The sequence below is a fragment of the Trematomus bernacchii genome, unplaced genomic scaffold (genome assembly GCF_902827165.1).
Source record: "Trematomus bernacchii unplaced genomic scaffold, fTreBer1.1, whole genome shotgun sequence".
Classification (NCBI taxonomy): Eukaryota; Metazoa; Chordata; class Actinopteri; order Perciformes; family Nototheniidae; genus Trematomus; species Trematomus bernacchii.
In genome coordinates this window covers 966,395-994,271 of record NW_022987942.1, presented here as the reverse complement: position 1 = coordinate 994,271, position 27,877 = coordinate 966,395, and the positions used below count along the sequence as shown (strand labels likewise).

Sequence of the window (27,877 nt, the reverse complement as noted above, 5' to 3'; positions counted from 1 at the left end):
AGATGACGTGAGTCTCCAAATCTGAAATCAAGGTCCACTAATGGCTCTCAATCGTATATCAAGGTCTTCTTCACTGCGCTCAACGCTGAAGCCCATTGTATTATGTTGAAAGCTTTCGAAAGGCTAGTAGGCAACTATTGTGATCAGTTTTTTTTGTATGATTTCCATTTTCAAGATCAAGAATGAATGTTTATGCTCAACTCTGCCAAAAATGTTGAGATCACCAAAACTATTCTCATTTAAATTTCAGGAACATAGAACTTATGCATGATTGTAATTAACCTTACAACAGTATCCAATAATAATGTTTAATGCTAACACAGATTATAATAGCATTATAAAATGTTATAAAGCATGACTGTCGTTTTTCAGAAATATTTGTTTTTATTTCAATTATGTCTACTGTATCCAAATTGATATGTTATATAAAAGAGCCTTTACATTAAAATGCGATTCGAAGCCACTGATACACTTTTAAATACATTAATATTGATCAGTACATGTTTTTTTTTTTTTATAGTTTACTCATAAAAAAAGTGAAAGTGCTAATTTGTCTTATTTTGAAAGTGACCGGAAGTGGTGCTTGAAATGCTTGTAGCTAGACGGCGAAGCGGTTTCTTTTGCGGAAAACACCTAGGACAGAAGCGGGGCTCGGTGTACACGTCGAGGCGACTTTTAAAAGCCTGTTTTTTTATTATTTCGTCAAGACTATTTCATTTATGTAAACCTGGCTGCTGTTTTCGGGAGGACTGAGGGAATCACCGCTGCACGAGGGAACCACCGTCAGCACCCAAAGGAGACGACATCTGGCTTCACATGGTGAGCATCAGCAGCCTGTAGATAATGGACATGGCTCTCACAGCATCTGGAAGAACGGGGACACATTATCCCCGTACAGCATGTCAGGTGAATGAAATTAGACACCACCATTAGAAACATTGTTATTGGACAGCTACAAGCCGAAGTAAATATTAAACATAATCACATCATTAATAGTCAAATATAGCCTACACAATTTAAGGCTTAAGGCCAGCATTAAAACAGGTTTGTCGGATAAGTCAGTGGCATTGGAGACAGCTCAGGAAATGAGCTTATTGTGGAAGTGAACATTATTTATGCGGACAGTGAAGTGTTTTCACAGCCTGTGTATTCAACACAGCGCAACATGTAGCTAGGTAGGCCCGCAGCACAGAGCCCGGTCCCTGTGACAGACCCTGGGAACGCTGCTAATATAAGGAAACATATTAAATTCCGCATACATATGACACATGCCAGCTCCAAACGTGTGTTTTTAATGTATTTCTTTCTGCCAGCTGCCACACACGCCATTAAAATATGAAAATAAACAGCAGAGCAGATTTTGCCATGGATGCTGGCGTGACTGTGTCTCTGCAGAGAAGAAGGGCCAGCTGCAGGGATCAGACTGCTCTGTACCTGATCATCAGCTGCTGTTGAATGCTAAACATATGCCTCTGTTTGTTGAGAGATTATGGTGAATGTATTCCTTATTTGTTCTCTTTTATACAGGCCATGTGAAGAGGGACTATGGAAGGCCAACATGCAATAAACAGTCCAAAGCAGAGGAATGATGGAGACAGAGGGAGTCGTAGAAACAGCAACACATTCGATCCGATTCTAATGAAATCAACAACTCTTACATGCTGCACAGCTGCCTTCTACAAAGGTGGAAAGGAGCTGGTGAAACGTTCATAGTTATAAAGCTGAATGAGGAAACAAGAGGTGCACATTATTAGGATCACGTTGCTGCAAAAATGAGTAGGCGTACTCGATGTGTGCATATGACACAGGACTAACTGAGTCAACTGAAAGCGCTGGAAGGAGTGACCACAGACGTAGCTATGTAAGAAGACTTCTCTCCAATGCACGGGTCCTGACAATCAACACACTACTGTGATTCATGGCACATATGTGGTACCTCAGAGGGATACGTCGGTTCATTAGCAGAAGAGAAACAAGCAGATGATGAATACATGAGATTTCTCAGCGTTCGTCCTAAGACAAACAGGTTTCCATTTTTTTATTCATTTCATTTCATTTCAAACCTTTATTTAACCAGATTGGTCCCATTGAGATCATAGATCTCTTTTTCAAGGGAGACCTGCAGCAAATTGAAGGAAGCACGGTTTGAATGTGCACCATGCCTAGGAACCGAGCCTTTTCCGAGCCAGAGTACTCTGCGGAGTATTCTGCAGACTGCTCTGTGACGCTGCCCTCTGACCCTGGGCAGGCGGTTGGACGAACCCATGAGGTCACGGTTCGGAGCTCAGGATGCTGCCTCTGCCTGCCGCGGTTCATGCGCCTCACCTTTGCACCTGAGTCTCTGGAGAACCTCTACCAGACCTACTTCAGACGGCAGAGACACGAAACCCTGCTGGTGCTGGTCGTCTTTGCCGCCCTCTTCGACAGCTACATCATCGTCATGTGTGCGGTGGTCTACACCACTGACAAGCTGGCTTCTGTTCTGGTGGCATCATTGGGACTGGCGGCCGATATTGTCCTCTACGTGCTGTGCCGCTTTGGGCTGCTTCCAGACCGCATATCGAGGCGGGTGGTGCCCTACGCCCTGTGGGTGCTCATCGCGGCTCAGATATTCTGCTACCTGGGACTGAACTATGCCCGCTTCCACCAGGCCAGTGACACGGTGGGCTGGCAGGCTTTCTTCAGCTTCTCTTTTTTCCTGACTCTGCCTTTGAGGCTGACACCCATCGTGCTCATCACCACTGTGTCCTGCGGGGTCCACACCCTGGTTCTAGGCGTCACCATCGCCCAGCAGCAGCAGGAGCACATCCAGGGGGCCGCACTCGGCAGACAGGTAAGAGTGGGATGGGAGGAAGTGGTGTGAAGAGACAGTAATTGGTTGTCCTGAATGCTTTTACTGGTGTGATCTCATGTAGCGAGACCTCCACTCATCAAGAAGTAGGAATACAGTAGAAAAAGTTTCACATTTAGGATGGACTAATAGTTTTTTGATACCCAACTCTAGAAATTATCAACATTGATTTGTTTGACAAGTCATTTTATAATGACGTTTTGCCTTTATTTGATATTATGATATCAAAAGCGACAGGTAGGAAAGTTGGTGAGGGAAATGACATGCTCGAAAATAATGAAATAAGTACGTTGCTAATATATGGAACATATGTGCCTTATACAAGTTTACATCAGGTGTTGATTGGGTGTAATACAATTGGCGTAACAGATATTTGGAAAGGAGATCATCGGTGTATGCTTTTAATCAGCTCAGTAGTTAAAGTTAAAGTGGACCTATCATGCTATATTTGAATAATATAGTGTAGGACCATACCTATACATTATAAGGCATATTTATACTTTTTTTTTTTCAAAATACCAAACAGATCATGCATTTTAGCCATGCCTCATTTCACTTTTTTAGCTCTGTTTTTGCAAGGGCTGATTCTGTGAGAACAGCACCATCTACAGGCCTGGCATATGTACTACAGCGTCTCCAGCGCTTTCGAAAGGCAATGGCCTTGGCTGTCTCCTGATTGGTGGAGGTGGCCCAATAGCCGTAGCGCCACTATCCTGACGTCAGGACAGTGTTCAAATCTGGATCAGTTTTGATCAGATCCGTTGCAGCCCCTTTTTTAGAGATTTGGGTATGGAGGAAAATAGAGAGGGTTGTGTTTTCTGACACTTGGTGAGTTCCCTGGAACACCGGGGACACATATTCATGTATAAAAGACGTACAAAAGTGCATTTTGCATGATAGGTCCCCTTTAATGAATATGCAAGGATAGAGTGCAGACTGGAAGAAGTCCACATTTTTCCTCGCTGCACACACCATGTGTGCATAATATAAGCATTGAATTACCGACTTGGATAAGAAGATGCACATTTTTATGCAGAATGCTGTGAATTGCACAATTCATGGGCTCTTTAAAATGTTAAAAGCCCAAATATTTACAGAGCTGTTTATATTCCAGTTTTTTGCCATTGCTTTGGCTCAATGTCTGCCACATTCTCTTCTATGAGAGAAGTCTGGACTCAAATTCGATACAAATTAAAACAATTGTACAAATTAGGTTCACTAATGAATCCTATTTATCAATCATTGCATTTGGAGTGGGCGGGGTGACCTAAACTGCAGCAGGGGCCCATCGAGATGTTTGGCTTCACTTTTGGAGAGCTTCCATTTTCACCATCTTGATACCTATTACACCTCTGCAAATGGAACTACTTCTACTGTGAAAACCACCACAAAAACTGCTTATCAACCAAAAACCTCACAAACTCACATACGCTCATTCATGTACCTCGGGGGAAAATAAAGGAGCTTAATTTGATGGGAACTTGCCCATGATACAGCTAGCAAAGTGCTAAAGAGTGGTGCTGAGGTGACGTATTTTTTTAGTTTTTGAAGTTAGCATCGCAAGGGCTGCCTAGACAGAAAGCAATGGGATTTCTCCATTGGATTCCAGTATGGTGCAAAAAAACACTAATAATTACCACGTTTTGTTCAGCAGGATAATCTCCTCATATTAAAACCACTTTGTGATTTTTAAAGCGTAAATGACAAACAAAATACATCACGGTCGCATGGTTGCTCATCACCACAGCTAACCTAAAGGTAGACACGTGTTGACCTGATAATATTTAGTAGTTTATGTAGTTACTTGTTAGCAGTCACCAATTTTAAGACACAGAAGATTCACCAGTGGAGTATTTCATGCGTATTTATGTTTTAGAACAAAACGTTAAAATATCAAACCCCTGTGGTTGAGTCATCTGATAGGGTCGCTAGTTGCATCGCTAACCTAGCCAACTACCTAACAGTACATACAGTTAGCAGTAATACGCTCTTTAGCATCAAGTAAAAGTATCTGTCTATCACTCCATAAATATCTTGGTACTGTATATGTGTTTGTCAAACTGGGTTTATGACATTTTAATGAAAAGTCCAAATGGTACCACTGTAGTTAAGGGCAAGAAAATACTCATGATAGCCAATGTCAAAACCAACTGTGGGTCATGTCATGCACACCCCTTTAAATAAAGTAAAGAGCTTAAGTTGTATGATATCTTATCTTATAACTGTGTGGTCCTGACTATACTTACCATAATGTAACTTGAAATAGACGTTACTGAACTATGTCAACATAACTGAAAGCTGAATTACCCATTTCATAAAATAGCTTGCTTATGCAGTAAAAAAAATGTCCAAATAATAAATAAAAGAACCTGCAGCTACTGTGAGTACTGCTTGTGTCTAATCTTCACAGAGTAACTTGTTAAACAAGTTTTTCCATATTTATGCAGTGAGACTTCACAACCTACTAGGGCTGCTCAATTAATCGTATTTTAATCGCAATTACGATTTTGGCTTGCAACCATTATGAAAACAACATAATCGAAATAAAACGATAATTTATTTAATTTAATTTATTATTTATTTTTATTTTAATTTTTTAAATTATTTTTTGTATTGGTTTTTCAGTTGAATTATACTTAAAGTTCAGGGTAATCAACTGTTCAAAACATACTGTTCAACATTTATTTTTCAATAAATGGATGTTTTCAAAGTAAATGGATAATCGGTTTTAATAATCGTGATATCAATTATTGACCCAAATAATCGAGATTATGATTTTTGCCATAATCGAGCAGCCCTACAACCTACATGCATGATTTCTTCAAATCATCTGTATAAACATTGTAATTGCATAGAGCCACATAATAGTTCTCTAAGGGTAAGGGTATTTACTACTAAAGCAAAAAAAAAACACAAACTCCATACGATGTCCTCCATCAGAGTAAAAGGTTTCTTATATACTGAAGTTGTGTCAGATGCTAATGTGGTCACCCTAACATGACTTCCTGTAGATAACAACACTGTCCTGATGCTGCTGTGTTGTCTGAAACATGACACCTGTAATAACTTCCTGGTTTCATATACTGTGAGGACAGTCCGCTACAGGAACACCTCAGCAAAAGGAGCTTCAGGACCAGGCAATCTGCCAATAGATGTATAGATGTGTACTTAAATGAAGGTGAAGCTTTTATCAGGGCGTGTGGTGAAGGTTGTAATATCAAGATGGTTCAGATTTACAAAAGAAAAAGTTGTAGTTTACTACAGCATCATCTCAAATGTGTAATTATGGCAACGGCCAAATAAAAACGTTCAAAACTAGTTGTTTTTCAGACAAAACCGCAGCAACACACACATACCAGCAAGGATTCAAGAGAAGAAGGGACCAACTATATAGTCTGTTGGTGGCTGCTTAAAATAAAGTTAATCCATTGGGTCTACACATACAGATTCATAAAGGCTTTTTTATTTGTTCTTGCCAATTGAAGTAGAATTTAGATTTCCTCCTGCACGTGTATTTGCCCAAATTACAAGCATGGAAAACGGCAGTCAGTGTAAATGTAATTCTGTCCTTCTGTTTACCTCATTATTATGAGAAGACATAACATAACATGGAAGCATTGTAGCCAGACTTCTCCAAATTGCTGTAGTGTCCTATTATACCCTCAATGTGCATGTGTTAATTAAATGATGGACCCTAACTGTTACATTATTTTTCCAGCTACTAGCCAACATAGTGATCTATGTCTGTGCCATCACTGTGGGCGTCATGTCGTACTACATGGCTGACCGCAAGCATCGGAAGGCCTTTCTGGAGGCCAGACAGTCCCTGGAGGTCAAACTGAACCTGGAGGAGCAGAGCCAGCAGCAGGTCAGAGGTCAAACTGAGCACTCGGATGTTTCCATGTGTCAGTTTAAAAACATTTTCACTGTGGGGGGGTTGTATATTTGTGCCCAAAGTCAGAACAGTTCTAGTATAATTTCAAAGCGTCCAGTGTTGGCTTTTATGGTATGAGCAAACAAATATTAATTATATTTAAAACAAGTCACCTCTTTGTAAAAGGGTCAATTTATAGCCAGTTTATGTAGTCTCATAAAATATACGTCACTATGAATCATTGTAATCATTGTTTACCTACTGCCGTCATCAGTCAGAAAGAGTAATGTGTCCAATTTATGGTTTACAAGCAAATAAGGGGAGGGGAGGCGTGTGGTGCAGTGGGTTGTGCGTTGGTGTTCGGATCAGGGGGTCACAGGTTCAAACCCCACTGCAGTCAGCATGTCGTTGTGTCCCTGAAGACACTTCACCCCAAAGTGCTCCTGTGGGGATTGCCCACAGTATTGAGTAAGTCGCTTTGGATAAAAGCGTCTAACAAGTAACATGTCATGTAATGTAAAATAACTGCAAATCTACATTCTACTCAGAATGAGCTGTACTTGTTGTGTGCTAAAGTATTAGCACACTAACATGCTAAACTAAATGTGGTTAACATTCTACCTGCTGCATGCATGTTTTTTTAGTCTTGCAATGAGGGTTAGGTAACCTGAAAATCAGCCTCAACTTGTTTATGAGTTATGAGAATTGAATACAAAATTAGCCTGATTTAACTAAGTATTACAGTTTTACAGCATCTTCAGCCTATCCTTTTTAGATTTTTTATTGGTCTATCATGCAGCTTGTGTGTGTGTCAGTTGGATGATTCTAATCAAATTGCACATGTTCACACAGAGGAGTTTAAGCTCCTCATTTAACCCATGCTAGTGTTGGAATGCTACTATACAGCACTCCTTGGCAGTGCCTGATCTAGTTCCAACCCATCAGAGACTTGAACTGGTGACCCTCAGGTTCCCAAGCCAAGTCTCTACAGAGTGCCCTGCTGGTTTGTTTGGGCTGGTACTCTCAGCTGTCTTCTCCCCTCCTCTCTTCACATCTGTGGCCACTGGGCATTCTCCAACACCACTATTTATGGAACAGATGGTTTGCCCCACGGAGGAGCAAGGGAGCCAGGAAAAAGCCAGAGAATGCTTATGGAGGAGAGTAAAGAAGAGAGTGAAGGTATTGTGAGAAGTGGAAAAAGACAACAAGAGAGCTGATAAAACCATGAGTGGGATAAAACTCTCAGAATACTAATGGAGAAGCCCGGGCTGCGGGGAGACAAGGGCCGCCAACCAATCAAGCGGCATCCGGTGGCTGCTGGTTAACATGGCAACGGGCCTCCTGAGACGTTGTCAGCTGTAATCACAGAGCAGGCGCTCAGACGCTGGTCGCTTCTCTGCCAGTTTTGATAAGAATATTGGAAGCTGCCCCCTCTTTCCATGTACACGGTGTGTGTGTTTGTGTTCACAGGTCCAATGTCCCTGTGTGTGCGATGAAGATTTTTTCTTTGTCATTTAAGTGTGTGTGTGGGCCTGTGTCACTGTGCAGGATCTCTGTGACACGCTGATGACAGTTTGATGCCATTCAGCAAAGAGTACACTCTGCACACCTTCTGTATTCATCAGCACTCTACTCCTCCCTGATATAACTTTATTTGTGGTTTTTTTGTACAAGGAACTGAAACATGGCGAGAGTTGTCTGTTAGGACAGTTCCGAAAAAACATTCCGCAAAACCCCTTTTTTATTTCATAGTTGGAAAGGTTCCAACCAAACTATGAACGCTACAATAACTATTTACAAATCATCATTTAAGTTGAGACAAAGGGAGGGAAAAAATACTAATTACAGTTAATAATAAGGTTAATACCTACAAAATGTCAGCAATGATTGCTATCGATCAAAGATTTGGGGCTTTTGCGTTCTGTTTCTCTTTCTGGGACTGACTAGCTGAACAGCCAATCAGAGTGCAGCCAAGTGCTTGGCAGCTAATTCAACAGACAACTTAACATACTTAGTCGAAAAGGCGCCATCAATGGTGCGGGACACAACGGATAAACTAGATCCACAGACACTCACTGAAGGCCCCACATTGGCCCGGTGTTACACTGATAAAAAACAGGCACGGAGTAAGAAGCCTGCTAACAATGTTGTAAGCATTATTGACACCAGCTAATGACCAGCCACAGTTCATTGCTTTTCGGATGACATTATGCTGCAGTCAGGTCTGAAGTGATGCAACCAGAAACACAATTCAAAGTAAAATCATCAAGCTTGGCAGCTTCATGCTTAACTTCAATTAAAGCCAGTATACCGCCGCTTTCAGGCTTTTTGCTAAAGTAGGCCAACAACCTGACTCCAGGTCTCAAGATATAAAATGGTTGTAATAACAGTTACTGAAAGGAAAAGTGATTTTTGATAGAAGTATGGTCCCTGTTTTTTCCTAAGCTGTGTATGATGTCCTCTGTCTCTGTCCTCCACAGGAGCGTCTGCTGCTCTCCATCCTTCCAAAGCACATAGCTGATGAGATGCTTCAGGACATGAAGAAGGAGCCCAGTCAGAAAGAGATGCAGCAGTTCAACACCATGTACATGTACCGACACGAGAACGTCAGGTAACGTGCATGATTGCTCAGTCTGATTGCTGTTCACAGATTCTAATCAACGATTTGTTACAATACGACTTGTTCGTAGATGATCCTGTTAAGTTACTGTCGCAGCATGATATCATCACTAATGTTCTTCCTTGTCTCCTGTCGTCCTGCAGTATTCTGTTTGCAGACATCGTGGGCTTCACTCAGCTGTCGTCGACCTGCAGCGCTCATGAGCTGGTCAAACTGCTCAACGAGCTCTTCGCTCGCTTCGACAAACTGGCTGCAGTGAGTTTCACTCTACCTAACATCAATTATCTCATTTACATCACGGTTACAAGAAATGCTAAATATTCCGATTTTAAATGTTTGTATCCATCTTTTTTTTTATATTTGTGATTGTATTAAGTATCCAGTTAATGGTGATAAAGCTTCTAATATTTAATGTAAATGATAATTTTATGTACAGATTTATATATCCAAAAACAAGTTGGGATGCTGGAAGCTGACTTTTTCTTTGTTGCACTGCTTGCGCATTAAAAGACAACTATTATGAGTCTGATGCAGGAAGTGATAGGTTTACAAATGAATGAAGCAGAACTAGTTCTGTACGGTATCCGATCTGCCAAAGTCATGTCGATCACATGGACTAGATTTGTGCATCCTCAAAAACAATCCAAAAAGGAAAGGTCACTCATTCATTTGTAATGATACACGCTGAAAAAAAAGATTGAGGGTGTATTTATCCCTGCATTGGGAACATGTTGGCTCCATCTCTCTCTTCTTATCTTATCTTGTCTACCCGTCAGAAATATCACCAGCTGAGGATCAAGATTCTGGGAGACTGCTACTACTGTATCTGTGGGCTGCCTGACTACAGGGAGGACCACGCTGCATGCTCCATCATGATGGGGCTGGCCATGGTGGAGGCCATCTCGTGAGTACAGGGGAGAGGAGAGGGACTCTGTTCCAACAGTCTGATGGGATGGGTTGGGTGGTCAACAGTTTGGAATCCATCACTGATAGACTGATGCTTTCTGTGGAGCACACTTGTGAAGTACAGTGAAGTGCACAATGATAATTAAGCTGAAATAGATTACAATTTAACTTTTTGGTCAGACTCCAGACAAGTGTGCAGAATTGGCCTACAAATGGAAAACAAAATAACTGAATTTGGAATGAATCATTTGATTAAATTGGCAAAATATTACATGGAGAGACAGCCTTTTTTCTAAAAACGTATCCAGTATTTTTGGATTCATTAATCACAATGTTAAAACAGTTTTAGGAATTTCTATGCACCTTAATTCCTGAACTTTTGATGCCCTTTGTTGCTCTTCACGAGATATCTTAGAGACTTTGTTGAGAATGTATTGTAAAATGGACAGAAGCTAGTTGTGGTTTTGTTTACTCTGGCTGTTTTTCTTAAACCATCCACAGGTACGTCAGAGAGAAAACTCAGACAGATGTTGACATGCGAGTGGGAGTGCACAGTGGGACCGTCCTGGGGGGGGTTTTGGGACAGAAACGCTGGCAGTACGACGTCTGGTCCACGGACGTCACTGTGGCAAACAAAATGGAGGCTGGAGGGATACCAGGGTGAGAACTCTATTTAGTACATGTCTTGTGATCAGGTGTTTCAAATAAAAGCACTTATATCCACAAAATAAATATTTATGTCATATAACATTTTCAAAGTGATGTCTATGTTTCTTTTAGTCCATTACTTTGTGTTACATAAAAAGAAAACACCATTTGAATTATTGCCTTTAAAAATACATAGATCACACTTCAACAGACACAGCTCAACATTATCATTAGTGTTAGCATAAGCATTAGCATTAACACTAGCAACATTCACAATGTTCTCCAGCTAGTCTCTGACTGAGTCTCATGTAGGACGCGAACAGTGGATTCATCAGAAAATAGATGCTGCTGCTGGAGTCGTCGGTCATAACGTAGTATATCGTAGTTTGTTTTCTAAGAAAAGAAGAAAGCACACTGCAGCAACCAGACATTTCCTCTCAGTGTTGTTCTTCCGTAACAGGTGACTGGGTTATTACGTACATTTACATAAAATGCAAATGTGTCTTTGGCACTTGCAAATAAAACTACACTCACCGTACAGAGCACAATGTACAGTTCACATAGAAAAAACAAACATTTGCATCTTATGGTCAAAAAGTGGCAGTCATAAAGAAAATGCTAATTGGATTATTATTTGACTGCCATGTAGTCCATCAAAAAAATCCTGACTGATCAAGATACTCAACAATATCATCATTTCTAAGCGGTTGACCAATCACAATAGAGCTGGCCAGCTAACCAATCAGAGCAGACTGGGCTCTGGTTTCAGACGCAGGGTGAAAAGAGGTGCTGCAGCACAGGCAGTATGAGACAAATAGTCCCAGTCACAGTAGAGGCACACAATACTAATATGAACATGACATTTAGCAGAATATTTCCTCTTTAAGGGGCTTTTCACCAAATTCAAACGGCAGCATTATACCACCATTTTTTAATTATTAGAAAATAATGATGCTATTATCATTTTACAGAAGCAGTTAATGCAATGACATTTCAATCTCTAACCCCCCCCTGTGTGTGTGTTGGCCAGGCGCGTCCACATCTCTCAGAGCACCATGGAGTGTCTTCATGGAGAGTTCGACACAGAGCCAGGAAACGGAGGAGACCGCTGCGACTACCTGAAGGAGCGCGGCATCGAGACCTACCTGGTGGTTGTCCCTAAAGTACCTGTGGGGAAGAACGGCATCAACGGTGTAGTGAGTCCAAGCTCCACACACCCACACTGCAAATATTTGGATATTCAAATGTTGGCCTCATATTCAGCCAGCAGATGCACAGGGACATTCATTATACAGGATGTAACATGTGAAATCACATTGAACTGTTAAACGTACTCAAAGCTAGATTTAAATGTCCTTTACATTGATGCAAATAAGGAAGAATAAAGATAAGTTAAACTACTTTTTGTAGTAATGTGCTCTGTGTTTGCTTGTTTACATTAGAAGCTGTCTGTAACATCGTCCAATGGAAACTCCCCGCTGTTGATTAACACCACAGAGTGTAACGGCAGCGTTAACACCGCCTGCACCACCCCCGAGGAACCAGAGGAACTGGACACAAGGGTAAACACAACGTCACTTCTTCAATTACAGACAGAATGACATTAATATTAGTTGGTTGTTCCCAAAGAATTCAAATGTTGTTTTGTCATTATAATAAATACTCGTTTGTTATAGGGTCACTAAATGCTTTTGCATAGAGTCTGACTTTACTTTTTGATGAACTTTGATACATGAATGGGTGCCATTCTCCATTTGCACACTGTCCTGGCTAATGTTAGCATATTTCTGTTTAGCTGCACCATATTCACCATATCTGGCTAGTGTAAAGGTCATAGTGATTCAAATCAATATCCCTTCGGGTAGATTACCATGAGTTGTGCAGATCATATTGATTAGATGAGACTATGACACCATCTTGTGTTCAGAGTTGGAAGAAGTACTCGGATAAGTAAAAGTGTAGAAATACTCTGTTACAGGTGAAAGTGTGGTATTCAAAATCATACTTAAATTAAAGTACAACAGTATCGGCATCAAAATATACTGAAAGTACCAAAACTGAAAGTATTTATTGTAGATAATGAAACATTTTCTGATTATAATTAGTGGTCCATTCGTGTGTTCATCATTTTTATTTTGCAGCTGGTAATGGTGAAGCTAACTTTAAAAAAGGTATAATAATCCATAAGAGTACATCATAATTCATTAGTTTATTTTTTTATTAATAATTTGAACATGCAAAATGACTAGTCAGTAATCATGTCATTTCGTCATAGTACAATATTTGTAGTACTACTCAGGTAGTATAGTAAAAGTAGGAAGTAGCATAAAATACTCAATAATATAAATTCCTTTCGGGGACTTCAGGTGGTCAATCCGTCCTTCCCGAACCCCCGGAGGAGGCTGCGGCTGCGGGACCTGGCAGAGAGGGTGATCGACGCTCAGGAGAACGAGCAGGAGCTCAACAAGCTGCTGAACGAGGCTCTGCTGGAGAGAGAGACCGTGCAGGCGTGAGTATCCTGTCATCATACAATATCAGTATCCCTGTGACTGTGCTGTTCACACTGTAAGAAACCCCAAAACATCTCTGTCAAATTAGGCAGTTTATAAGGATTATAAGAATGACCAGACGATGATACATTTTGTTCTTTATGTTTGAATTACTTGTTGCTAAGGTCCCATTTCTGTTCGTATGCGAAGTCAAGTTTGATAGCTGTGTGCGCCCAAATTTGACTTTGTTCAACACAATGCGTGTTAAGTGAAGTAGACTGCATCAGTGTTCAATGGTGTGAATCATTTTGGGGCATGAGATTACCCAAAACTGCAACATGTGTGATGTTATACCAATGTTTTACATTTGATCTAATGCTGAGGCTCTCTTGTGTTCAGTCTGAAGGGGAAACACACCAACAGGCTCTCCCTGAGGTTTGTAGATCCGGAGCTGGAGACACGTTACTCCGTGGAGAAGGAGAAGCAGAGCGGAGCGGCCTTCTGCTGCTCCTGTGTGGTGCTGCTCTTCACCGCAGCCATGGAGGCCCTCATAGACCCCTGGTCAGTTCACACACTCTCACAATGTGGCCATCATACTCAATATTAGACATCTTTCTAAAAAGCAAAATGAATCATACCTTCGCTCTCTCTCTTTGGAGTACCAGAGATACTTCTGAGATGTTTCAAGATGTGTCTGTGTGTTTGAAACAGGCTCATCGCAAACTACATCACCTTTGCAGTGGGAGAGGTGCTGCTGCTCATCCTGACCGTCTGCTCTCTGGCAGCAATCTTCCCTAGAGTGAGTTACAATCCAATTTGCCACTTTTAGACTTGTCATGTTTTCACTACAGTAGCAGTAAACAGGTAGCAGATGTTGTGACTTCCTGCTGTGTCAGGATCGTCTGATGGAGAACATATTTTGAGGGTATGGGAATTACACTATATATTCCGTTTTTTTAAAGTGGGAACATTGGTGTCAATGTCCTGTTAATTCTGGAGCTGCAGTCAGTACATTGCACTGGCATATGTAGGCCTACTTTGAATGAAAGTATGCCTTTCAATAACAATATATCAATATTGTTCATGTTTCTTTCTCATCACAGATGATTGAGTATAATGCAGCTGAATAAATGTCCTCATTTTGTTTTAATTGTACCGTCTTTCCCGAGGGTGACATATCTATTATCTCTGAACAAGTTCACTTTTTTCGCTCCTCAGCTTTCTGCAGCAGCTCCTAAATCGATCATTTTTTATTTGTTTTTATTTATAGAAATGTACATTTAGTGTACAAAAGGCAGGGGTCAGAAACTCCGGATTAGCGGCCTGCAGGTAATTTGCCGGGGCATTGCTGTAGTAGGATGTGATTCCGGTTGTATTTATTTCAGTGTCACATTTTCACCTATAACTGCAATAAGACATGTTCTTAACCAAATATAGTCCACTGTGACATTTTTTTAATACATAGCTGTTTTGGTTGATATTATTGTGATTTTAGCCCATGTTTTGTACAATGTCCTCATCTCTCTAAGAGGAAGCAAAGCAAATTGGCATATTTCCCTTTTCCACATTTGGAATGGAGTGCTTTTGATCCTTCGTCATGGAAATACCGATGCATTGATTTCAGGAGGCGGCTGGCATCGAGTGTTGCTTTCAGGTCAGGTCATTCAGTGAGACAGTCATCACATGGACAATGCAGAGTCATTATAAAGAAGGCCCGGGGCTCTTCAGTGTTTATCAATACCACAACAAAAATCACAATGTCATAACGCCACAGTGCACATCACTGTCCATTAACAGTGGCACGTTTGTGTGAATGTGATGATCTTCTCTTTACTGCCACAGCAGAATCAATGTGTCTCACTTGACTTTTAGTGGTCGAAAGGCTAAAAAGTGCTATAAAAAAAGTATATTTACCATTTAAATATCAAACACCTGACCTTTTTATCAGTGGGGGTCCTGGGCCTCGTTCATGAGGCCAGTGGCTGACAGGAAGAATCTGTTCTTGTGGCGAGAAGTTTTCCTGATGAACCTCTTGGAGGAGAGTGGGAGTGAGAAAAAGTGCTTGAATCCCATCCCTATAAAGCTTGGAAATGGAATACAGCTTTAGAATGAAATGACTTGGGACTAAATGAACTGCAGTGTGAGAGAAACAATGTGCTGATACATTCTTTATTGGAATGCTGTTGGTTTCAGGTCTTTCCAAAAAAGCTGGTGTCTTTCTCCACCTGGATTGACCACACCCGCTGGGCTCGGAACACCTGGGCCATGGCGGCCATCTTCATCCTCACTATGGCCGACATTATGGACATGGTGAGCTGCTCTCTGCTGCTCCTCACAATCGCAGGAGGCAACACAGTGTGGGATTTGTATTTATTCCTTGAGTGTATTTTTGACATTAGTGAGCTGTATTTAGTAAAGGTTACCCGTGTACTGGGCCTGGAGGGTTCATTTAAAAGAAAGAAAATATCGAGCCAGGGAATTAAACCAAAAATGGACAGCTGAGCTTATATCATTGAGTGCAGTTTGAGAAATGATCTTAATGATAGCACTGAGCTCATGACTTTCTGTCTCTCCACGGTCCAGCTGAGTTGTCTGCCTCCAGCTCCAGACTCAGGCAGTACCACAGCGCCCCCCCCCTCCTCCCCCTCCTCCTCCCTATCAGGCCCGGGCGGTTGCCTGTACAACCCCAAATACTACAGCTACATCGCCGTGCTGGCGCTGATGGCCACCACCATGTTGGTTCAGGTTAGCCACATGGTGAAGCTCACGCTGATGCTGCTCATCACGGGGGCCACGGGCATCGTCAACATCTACAGCTGGAGGGACATCTTCGACCGCTACGACATGGCCCGCTTCCAGGACTACAGGTGAGGCAGAGCCAGATCTGTGGAAACACTTCCTCACACACCAAGTGTATCTGTAGATTAAAACTTAGCCTCGGGACCACTTCTTGACATATTATGCTAATTCTTCGGTTTCATACTTGTATTTTTTGCCTATACTGTGACATGTTTACTAGTTTTAATGTTCAAAAAGCTCTTTATTTTTCTCATACTGATTGGTTAGCTGGCCGGTCTGTTGTGATTTTTCAACCGCTTAGGCATGTTCTGCCCCTTATCGTATCAAGTACAATGTGTTGGAGCGCTAGCCAATATATAGAATAATAGATCACACAAGTGTTACATGGTGATGTCATGAGGAAGTAAACAAAGGAGTCCAATGGAGGCGTTCAGGCAGGAGGGAGTGTGTGGGAGAGAAACTCCCTCAAATACCTATTTAACACACTACAGGGAAGGACAAAGCATAATATGCTCTATTTATTAAAATATTGTTGAAAGTTCAAAACATGTAAGTTATTAGCTAAATATATCATAAGATGCTATCCATTTGTTGGTCTTGGTTGTTTCCTTTAAATGTTGCGGCCATCATTGTGGGACAGCATTACCTCCTTACCTTTCATAAAGTTAATATGATAATGAAGGAAGCGTAGAAGCCCCTTTCCTATCATCTACAAAATGTGAACAGATCTTATCAGGGCTGCCACTCGGCTATATCCGGGTCCTAACCACTCTGAGATAAAAAATACTTTTTAACCACAACATAACAATCTACTGAAGCAACACACCTGGGTGCATGCTCAAGTATTGGGGTCTTATATGTCATCATACTTACACTAACTGAATGTTAAAGATATGTAATGTTGGGGTAATCTAAAAGCTGGTATTACAGGAGAAATGTCAATTGTTAATGTTTCTTCTTTGCAGCACATACCTGGTGCCCTCCAAGTTCACAATGACAATTATGATCTTCATTATGATGGTCAGCTTCTATTATTTCTCCAGACATGTAAGTAAACTTCTATCGATGCATTTACAGAATATCCCAGAATACAGAACTAAAAAGTAACAAGTCTAGCAATGTGGTGATGGTGTTACTACCTAATACAATAGTATCGCTGCCAACAAAGTGTCCTCAGAGCGCTGTTGTTGCGTGATATACAGTAGAGAACATTTTTTGAAAGGATGCTAAATAGTCTTGTTTTTTCTAAAGTCGCAGGAAACTTGATTTAGACCTATTGTTGTTATTGTTGTTGGAATACTGTGATGTACTGGGCTAAGCATTTAACATTGTCTTCCAGCAATGCATTTAATTACTAATGAAAGTCTTATATTTGATATCTTATTCATAATTGAGATAATAATGTATATTAACCTGAAGTAATGGTCGTTGTGTGCAAACTAATGATGATGAACACAATATTTAAACATTCTAAATAGGAGTGGAAGAATGCCACAAATCCTCTTTACCCCACTTTATAACAACTCATTGTCCTTTACTTTGAACCATAATTTTACTCCTGTTATTGTTCATAATCAAACTATGGTAGAAATGTTCTTTTGATAAATAGTTTCCTGACATTGTGTCAATCTTTAATCAATCAATCAATCAATCAACAACTTAATAAAGTTGTTGATTGATTGATTGATTAAAGATTCAAAGATGATTTATTGTCATTAAGCAACAGAGGGTTACACATTTGGCATTAGCATGGTTATGTGAGGGTATCAAGTATGAACAAGAGATCAGAAGTCATATCTGTTTGCAAACCCATACACATGTACTGGTCAAACGCTGACTCAGTCCCTCTTGCTGCCTGCAGGTGGAGAAGCTGGCCCGCACCCTGTTCCTGTGGAAGATAGAGGTCCACGAGCAGAAGGAGAAGGTGTATGAGATGAGGCGCTGGAACGAAGCCCTGGTGACCAACATGCTGCCGGAGCATGTGGCCCGACACTTCCTGGGCTCCAAGAAAAGGGACGAGGTAAGACCCTCCTTACTATTCAATATTTCATCAACATTCAAGTGTGTTCCTCAAACTCTGGTGTCTTACTCGACACATTCTATCTGACTCTTCCCAGGAGTTGTACAGCCAGTCCTACGATGAGATCGGAGTCATGTTTGCCTCCATTCCTAACTTCTCTGACTTCTACACGGAAGAGAGCATCAATAACGGAGGGATCGAATGCTTACGCTTCCTCAATGAGATCATCTCAGACTTTGACAGTGTAAGCTGATTTCTTCCCTCTGCTGTGTGTTTTAATATCAGTATGGGCACTGAAGTAACTCACAACATGACACATTCTACAGTTACATTGATTTAAAAGTCATACACAAATACGATGATGTTGCTATTTTAGAGCTGGTGACAGAAAATGGTAGATATTTTTTGAAGTGGATGGAGATGGAGTCCCTGTGCCCACTTTCACTTCCGTTTAATCTTAAATTCAGGTTCAGGTTATTTATTTGTTACCGTAGGTAGATTTGGTTTGTAGTTTTAAAGACAAGGGATCCATTGTCAGACACGCTTTTTTAATTAACACACACAACAGGCAAATCTTTAAAAAAGTACCCAATGCTCCATCACATTTAAAAACCACAAATGGGTAAATAAATACATAAATAGCCATTGCTTCCATAGCCTTTGTGTGACGCTGTTACAACTTTACCATGGCCCCAAGAAAGAAGCTGACATTCACTGTGCAAATGGTGGGAGTCGTTGAATAACCTCAGTCTGCTAGAGAACTTAATATCTGACAAACTGTTTCTGATCTAGACAGGTGACCAAACCATGACACTAACACAAACAAAATGACAGAATGGACTCAATAAAATCACCATGAAACAAGACCAGTATGACCAAACAAGCGCTGGTGCCCCTTTTTGCACACAGCTTTTACAATTTGCTTTAAAAGTTGCGTCAATTATTGTCCTGAGATTTTAGTAAGTTTGCACACATCCCACTGTACTGTACCTTGATGGATAAGACTTCATGTATGTGGTGATGTGTTGTAAAGTCAGTTACCATGTCTTTGGTTTTACATCTTCAGTTGTATATTGGATTTCTCACACCACCTGACAAAGATGTCAATGTCCATGCCATGGCTGGTCTCATTGCCCTGGAGCCTACTAACAATACCAGAGTCACCTGCATACTTTAAAAATCTTAAATCTTCCCCTTATATCCATGGCAGCTGCTGGATGAGCCTCAGTTCCGCTGCATCACAAAGATAAAGACCATCGGCAGCACCTACATGGCCGCCTCAGGAGTCACCCCAGACGTCAGCAACGGCTACAGCTGCATGAAGGTCAGACTGTTCACCTGACTCTGCAGTGTGTGTCTGCTCTCACTAAAGAACATCTCAGTTTCAGCAGTCCTGATGCAGCTGGTGTTGAGCTGCGTTTGTGTGTGTGTGTGCAGAAGGAGGAGCAGTCTGACAGAGAGCGCTGGCAGCACCTGGCAGACCTGGCAGACTTCGCTCTGGCCATGAAGGTCACACTCATGAACATCAACTACCAATCATTCAACAACTTCATGCTACGCATCGGTACGTGTGTGAGAGTCTGTGTGTGTGTAACAGCAATGCAACTTAAAATGATGGCAGCACTGATCAAGTTTTCCTGTAGCTCTTAAAGTTCACATAAACAGTCTTTAAACACTGCCAGAGCCCTGTGTTCCCTTTAGTGTTTACTTCCTGTCTGTCTTCTTCTGTTGTTCCTGTTAGTGTTTACTTCCTGTCTGTCTTCTTCTGCCGTTCAAAAACATTCCATGGTGTACTACACTATATTTTTTGGCCACCACTGGCATTAAATAGACAGGACTTCTTTCTGCGGATTGATATGACCTCACATAATCACTTGATGATAGCTTTCTTAGCAATTGTCTGATAGCGAAAAATAGCAAACCTCTGAATTTCCAAATTGACCAAACAGAATTGAGTATTCAACTAAGCTGTGTAATAAAAGTTAAAGTAATAGTTTGTATGTACATTGGCAGTATTCTGGCAATTGTTGGTATGAATTAGTGATGTCATTAATACTCAATCAGGTAAACAGGTAAATATGGGGTTTTGAGTTTGGAATAAAGTTGCATTATTAGTGCATGTGTTGTGTTGTGGTGCAGCAATTAAGCAATTAAAGCACATGAGAATATAATAATAAATATATAGTTTTAAAAGTACAAAACCATATCCAAAAATCTAAAACCCAACAGGCCAAATCCCAAGCTCTGTTGTTCAGTGCTGTATGTGATTAACAGTGAATCTTCTAAAGTCACATGACGTGAACTCTCCCCCCCAGGTCTGAATAAGGGTGGAGTGTTAGCAGGAGTAATCGGTGCCCGGAAACCCCACTACGACATCTGGGGCAACACTGTGAACGTGGCCAGCCGCATGGAGTCCACGGGGGTGATGGGAAACATCCAGGTACAGCACTGAGACCCACTAAAGGCCTCTGCATCACTCAACACTGTTTAGACTCTACTAATGTGCCAGTATAAACTACTCGGATGCAGAATCATCCAATTTTCCATTTAAGTGATCAAAACAAGTAGAAACTATATCACTGATTTATAAAAGTGTGCATACAAAAAGATTTAGATTTACGTAAAGCACAAATAAGACATCTTATTATTGGTCCATTTGGTATACAGTACTGAAGAAAACTGCTGTCACTAAAGAAGATACTGACTTTAATCTGTGTAAATCAGATAATGAAACAAACCACTATCATTAGCCGCTGGACTTGCTTGAAATATTTGTATACATTTTCAGCCTTTAGCAGCTCAAGAGACAGATGTTTCCCCAAAACTCGGTAGGGATCAAAACAAGAGCTAAATGGGACTCATATTGCACTTAGATTAATCGTGTGGAACAAACAGGACTCCAAATAAATGATTACATATGGACGACGACGTATGTTCTTTGTGTCTGCTGGATGAGTAAATGTGTAATTGTTTGTGACGCATTTATCATAACAAAACATTACTATTTAAACCACAATATGAATTAATTCAAAATGACATTTCTTTGTTTTTGCATGATCGGAATATATGAACAGTAATATTTGCCACATTTATTAAATTATTTATATATCAAACATTGTGTTGCAGCAAATATACAATTCTGCTTTGCTTCTAGAGTTAGTTTCTGAATGTGTGTGTGTGTGTGTTGCCCCCAGGTGGTGGAAGACTGCTACAACATTCTGAAGGAGTACAGCTTCCGCTTTGTGAGGAGGGGGCCGATCTTTGTGAAGGGAAAAGGTGAACTGCTCACGTATTTCCTGAAGGGAAGAGACAAACAAGGCTCATTTATCAACGGCTCCTCTGTCACTCTGCCACACCAGGTGGTGGACAGCTAAGGACACACACACACACACACACACATACACACACACACACACTCCCTCCCCAGCAGTTACATCCAGTGTGTAATGATCGCAGAGTGAGAGAGTTTCTGGAACGAGAAGTAATTTGCCAAAAAACGCTCCGGTACCTGGTATTCAACCAAATGTTTACAAATTACAGAACCACTACACACTCCATACACACCTCTGACAACACCATTACTGAACACACACACACACACACACACACACACACACACACACACACACACACACACACACACACACACACACACACACTCTTGTTCTCTGTCTGTGGAAAGATATAAATGCCTAGATATTGTATTTGAATTCAAGTTTCACCACGGAACTCAAAACATGAATCAATTCATATAAAATTGAATTATTCAAAATGTACAGAAACAACAGACATCCAAATCAGACACTATAGATTAAATATTATAAATACAAATAATTAGACTACAGTACATCAAGACACAAGATGGCCACATTTTCATATTTATGGTAGTTTTTCAGAAAAACAGAGAAATGCACTTACTTTCAGTGTAAACAAAGAGAAGCTGTGTCCCCCCCAACCTAATGGAATTAAGATGGAGGTTAATGACAATTTGTTAGTAACTGGAGTAAGCTGGATGTGTGTTTTCACATTCTCCTGTAACAAAAAGTGATATGAAGGTTTCTTAAACATTCTCCTGCTACAAATATTCACACCTTCAGACACACTCTCCTGCAGCTCATTTAAAAAAGACAAATCCACTCCAGCAGCTTTTTATCCAACCATGGACGTTAGCACCCTAACCATTCAGATATCACCATGTATACCTATCATTTCAATCCAATGTCATCCATTGCCGAACAGCAAGAGGATAACTAATTCAAGCTGGTGTTATTTAATTTAAATACAATGATAGGTTTTATTTCTTTCCAGATGAAAACATTGATCTCACACACACACACACACACACACACACACACACACACACACACACACACGGCCTTTCGCACCTGACCACATTAACACAACGTAGCTTTTGGACGCCCGGCCTAAATTCTGGACCGCTCCACGTGTACAAAATCCTTCCATGAACGGAAAGCTGATCTGAAAGCTGATCTGAGCTCAGATTTCCTGTCTCTGATGAAGAAGAGGATTTGGAAGTGGACCAATGAGAGGCCAGAAGTGACAATAGAGCTGCTGCCAATGTGTGCGCATAGTGTTTTCCTGCTAAATCAAAGTATTCTCTCTCCTCGTGTGTGATCTGGGGACAGGTCGCTCCTCCGTGTTCACGCCTCTGTACGGAGAGACACAGGTGTCAGGTCAGAGGGTAGCACACATGGCAGAAATATTTTTCACTCTGATTGTGGATTGATGGAAGTGCCTATCACAGCTGTGATGTTTTCATGAAGTTAAAGGAGTCCATAGCCTTCTACAGGTAGGGGAAAGTCTTTGAGTCTTTTCACATTGCTGTGTGGGGATAATTCAAGTTTATTTCAGCAACTCCACTCTCTATTTAATTAGTAACTAAGATCTGGAAACATGATGAAATCAACAAAAATAGGTCTGTGAATGGTTTGGAAACAAAGCAACAGGGAGCCTTATTCGAAGATAAAACAAAGTATGCACTGTAACATTATTACCCATATTTTCACATCACAGTTTATAAACCCACTGCCTGCCTAAACTTTGACATACTGTACCTACCAAGCCCCCAGGAAGAGCGGCAGCCATTAAAGCAAATGTTTCTAGTGGCCAAACAATGGTACTACAACGTCCTTGTCAGTTCGTGACGTCATTGGGCCAAAAGAAGACTTTTTCCCATTGACTTACATTGGGAAAGAGACGTCTGTAAATAATTGTATAATTCTTTTATAGCTTAATTTACTACACAGGAGTTACTTTCCCTCTCCATTTATTTAACTGAGCCGAAACCCGTCAGATTAGATGTTCAATCGTTATGCCACTGAGCAACTTTTACAGGAATGAACGCCTCAGACGCAGTTCTCTTAATACGCCCATGGTACCAACGTTTTCTTTGGATTATTGTCAACATTTTAGGTGTGCTCACTTTCAGTTTAATCACCAATGATGGTTCGGACTATCATCAATGTTGTCTAAATATAAGGCTTATTTTGTTTTTATAAATCAGCCTAACCGGTTTTACTGTAATGGGTATTTTCATTTTTTTATTTTTTTACCAAAAAAACATTATAAAAACATTATAGTAAATGATTTGGCTTCCCCCTGCAGACCCTCTGAGTACCCCTAGGGGTCACGGACCCCCTTTGGGACAACTTCTTCTCCTGTTTCTGGATCCATTAGACCTCTTTGTGACATTTGATCTCAGCAATTAGCTTGGGTGAGTGTGTCAGAAAAGGACAGAGGCTGTAATAAACTGGAGTTTCCTTTCATTGCATGTGGAAAAACAAGAGACTTCAATCAATTTAGAACGTATTAAACATGTATTTCAATGTGTCAAAAGAGGACAGCGACAAACGGTTCAATACATGAACTTGTTGCAGCCTTCCACATCGTTTGCACAAGATTTGAATCAAGCCCATTTCTATCTGGTATTAACATGTGTGGAAAGTGTCGATAGGCCTTTGAATTCACACCTCGCGCTTTGACGCTGCTGTCCCCAGTGCTACTGAGTAACGGTCTTCACCTTGCTTCATGGACGAGTTCATTTATTGCCATCCGAGTTAGCAGAATTGGAATCTGTGTACATTAACCCCTGCATTACAAGGCAGATTCACTGATCCAGATACAGATCTCATGTTAATACCAAGTGGATTCGGGGTCTAACTTTTCTCTTGAGTTTTGTCCTGAAGTTGGCTATCATCTGTGTGTTTGTTAGTCTCTGCTTGTTGGACATGTACAGCAGACACCACAGGGTTTTTCATACTCCAATGTGTTTACACGTGCAGTTGGCAGATGGGCCGAAAAACGTTTTGGTTCATGTGAAAATCTGCAAGAAGTTCCCACTGAAGCTGCATTCACATGATACGCGATTTGCTCTTCGCCCACCTTGAGTTTTGGCACAGAGTCTTGCGGGCGACAAAAGCTAGTTAAGTTTTGTTTCTATGGTAACCTCTCCTGCTAGTTTGCGCCACTTCATGCAGCTGACATCTTATTGGTTGCGCGTTGAAAGGTCAGCAGTAAACGAGTTAAAGGTTTAGATAATTTGAGCGCAGTGCTCCTCGCACCCAGGAAGTGCACCAGCAAATGTTGTAGTGGCCAAACATTTGTACTACAGTCCCTTTCTTTTTTCCATTGACTTGAAAAACTCAAGTGCTTATTCTCGCTGGGCAAAATCCCCTAATTGATCCAATACCTTTTGAATCTACAGTCGCTCCATTTAGGGATTCATGCTCCACTGAGGACATTTCATAAGAATGAACAGTGCCCCGCCTCCGACCAGTTCCCTTTATACATCAATGTGCGTGACTCTGAGTGTAGTGAGTCACCTATTCACACCGCTCTCTCTATTGAAACATAACAGTAACATAATAATAATAATAACTTAGATTTATATAGCGCCTTTCACCCAAGGTCGCTTTACAGAAAAACAGAATGTCAGCGCAGAGCAGTTTTACCGCCTATCATGCGAATGCAGCTTCAGAGACATGGCCAGGTGAGAACATATGGACACAGACAAGAACACCAAACAAAATCGGACTTTATTATTTCAAATGTTTGGAGTAATTGCAGGCAAACCATATTCTGAGGGAAGCCTGTAGGTCTGCCTCGACAGTCTTCTCACACGCAGGGAATGAGGCATGTCATGGTGCTTATTTTTACATCATTTTGCCAAATTTGTTGCAATTAGAGAAGCTCTGACCAGACTCCCCTAACGTAGAAAACCGTTTGTATTTTGGATGTCCACATGAAGGCAGGACACGCAGTAGAAGGAGCGCCCCCACCTGGCAGGAAGCAGATGTACTGTGTGAGGGTTTTGGGGATATGATTATGTATACATCTCTTTCCTCCGCTGATTGTAAAGCCCATTAATGATTCAGTAGAATGGGATGAAAGTGCAATAGTTTCTTCTTCTACAAAACCTGACACTCTCCTGACAGGTTAAATCATTCCTTCCCCTTTAATTCATATTTTTATAACGTTATGTACAAGTTTTGTTCTATTTAAGGAGAAGGAAAGAGGACTGAGTATGTCCTAGTTGTATATAGACTTTAGAAGGTGTTTATGAATCAGATTTATTTATTGGAAATGACAGGGACATTGTTTTTTTGTTTGTTTTTTTACACAGATGTGAAAGTGCCAATGATAAAAGGAATGACTTTAAATGTTAAAAGCCAAAAAATGGACCACGGCTGTTTCCTGATTTATATTTTAAAAGAATCTCAGGCTTGGGAACAAAAATGGAATAATGTGTCATGATTCCAGGTTTTGACTGCGACAGAATCTTTTTTTTTTTTTTTAAAGCTAAGCAGCAACACAGGACAGTGAGAACGCCATCTGGAGAGCCAGCAGGGCCAGCCGATGATGAAGTCGACAAAATGATTTAATCTTGTGGTTCTAGTTGTTGTCGTTCCATTTTGTCCGGATTTGATTCAAAACTTTGATTCCTCTGCACATTTTTTGTGATTTTTAATTAGATATACTGTAGATCCCAATTCTGGTTTTGAAGTATTTCTCATTCTGTGTACCCTCCTTCATTTCAACTGTCATCGTAAGGTGAGTTGATTAAAAAAAATCCAATAAAGATGAGTCTCAGTGTCATGATTACTGCACAGTAGGTGGACACTGCGGCACAGTGGATGTCTCAACATCTCCGTAGGTGGAGGCTGACAAGAGCAGCAGAGGTGAGTCATTCAAACACTCCAACTGTAATAAAGTGTAGAAGCAAAAACTCTTATCGTCACAGATGCTGCACTTCCCTGATTTAAGCCATCCTTTAATTGTCTTCAATTTGTTATACATTGGTGCTTTGCAGTGGCGTTTTTATATGTACAAAAGTGGTGGGGCACAAAAAACTTAGATGTCTATATATAAGCTTCTGCAGTGACGTGCAGTGAGGTTCATGGCTGGTGAGGCACTGGCACTGACTCTTCAGGTTTACAAATATTATATTTTGACCTAAACCAAAATATAATATTATTTTCAAAAGCTTTTTTTGTCTGATGCTTCGATTAATTTTAAACAGACAGTTCAACAAAAGGATACCCAAAAAATGTCATTTTATCATTTAAATATTGAATTGTTCTCTCTTAGTAAGATCCCATTTTCAATAAAATGGCGGTCTTACCTTGACTTGAAGATGAAGTCCATTTGCCTATCCTTCTGGACAAACATTTCTATTACTTTTTTGTAAAAGTCCTCCTTATCTTCTTGTAGTTTCAAAAGTCTATCATAAATCTAATCCATAGATTTATGATAAAAAAATTATAAAAGTAGGGTAGACATGTGGATATTATCCGGCTAATCAAAACGTGCATTTATCTAACAGGTACGTTTCCCACAGATCTTATTTCGAGCTATTTTCTAAAATCCTATGGAGAAACCTCATTGCTTTTTTGTCGAGGGAAGCCATGCGCAGCTTACTTCCTGGTTTTAGGACGCGTCACTGCAGCTCTCTCGTCTCCTCTTCACACAGCACACTTTTCGCGGCACACATACTTACAGCCAATCAGCTCTGAATGATGTGAGATGACGTATGGTGGGGATGGTAGCTCCATGCCCCTCTGGTCATTATTTTTTTGCCACACACATTTCATTACAAAATACTCTGAGCATGCGCAGTGTAGTTTTTACAGTCACCGTTCACTTCACAGTGAGAGGGAGGGGCATAATCAGGTTTTGTCCCACATGGCTCTAAACAGCTCAATAGGCACACACTGTGACTGTAGACACACTAATTAGAAGAACACAGACTAAAACAGCAATGTACAGACGAATCAGATGATTAAACATGATCTTAAAATATATTTTTTTATTTATGTTTTGCATTTTTTGTAATCATTATTTGTAATACTTTCTGCTGACACTAGGTGGGGCTGTGCCCCACCTGCCCCTAATGACCAGTCGCCACTGGTGCTTTGAAATAAAAGCAAAGAAGAAGAACCTAGACTAACAACTAGGACCATTATTCACCTGTAAATATATAGATGACATTATAGCATGCTGTACCAATACTCAGGGTTGTGGAGGGTTACTCTAAAAATGTATTCCGTTAACATTACAATTGACCTGTTAGACAAATTAAACCATTAACATGGTCTGAGTATCAAAATATACCTCAATATCAAATGCAATGCATAGAGAAATAATTAACAAT

The 27,877-nt window shown here is 40.7% G+C and overlaps 1 protein-coding gene across 2 annotated transcripts; it reads left to right on the top strand.

Annotated features, from left to right (window-relative positions):
- The first annotated feature begins 603 nt into the window (after positions 1 to 603).
- On the top strand, positions 604 to 26,305 carry adcy3a (adenylate cyclase 3a). 2 transcript variants are annotated; one of them, XM_034115601.1, is made up of 21 exons: positions 604 to 819; positions 1,528 to 2,833; positions 6,570 to 6,719; positions 9,206 to 9,336; positions 9,489 to 9,600; positions 10,122 to 10,249; positions 10,753 to 10,911; positions 11,930 to 12,095; positions 12,342 to 12,461; positions 13,266 to 13,408; positions 13,788 to 13,949; positions 14,100 to 14,187; positions 15,582 to 15,698; positions 15,972 to 16,255; positions 17,153 to 17,234; positions 18,049 to 18,207; positions 18,305 to 18,451; positions 19,418 to 19,531; positions 19,645 to 19,771; positions 20,523 to 20,647; positions 21,402 to 26,305. In XM_034115601.1, the coding sequence occupies exons 2-21, from the start codon at positions 2,150 to 2,152 to the stop codon at positions 21,579 to 21,581; spliced, it is 3,378 nt and encodes a 1,125-aa protein (XP_033971492.1). In that variant the 5' UTR covers positions 604 to 819; positions 1,528 to 2,149; the 3' UTR covers positions 21,582 to 26,305. The 2 variants fall into 2 exon arrangements, with proteins under 2 accessions (XP_033971492.1, XP_033971493.1); XM_034115602.1 differs by having other exon boundaries at positions 604 to 906.
- Positions 26,306 to 27,877: the final 1,572 nt, after the last annotated feature.

What these genes read in the sequence shown, in the direction of transcription:
- adcy3a (XM_034115601.1), top strand. Translation starts at nt 2,150, where the DNA reads ATGTGCACCATGCCTAGGAACCGAGCCTTTTCCGAGCCAGAGTACTCT. An exon ending in GAGGCTGGAGGGATACCAGG is followed by an intron (nt 10,912 to 11,929) that starts GTGAGAACTCTA and finishes TGTGTTGGCCAG; the next exon opens with GCGCGTCCACATCTCTCAGA. An exon ending in TGGCAGCAATCTTCCCTAGA is followed by an intron (nt 14,188 to 15,581) that starts GTGAGTTACAAT and finishes TGTTGGTTTCAG; the next exon opens with GTCTTTCCAAAAAAGCTGGT.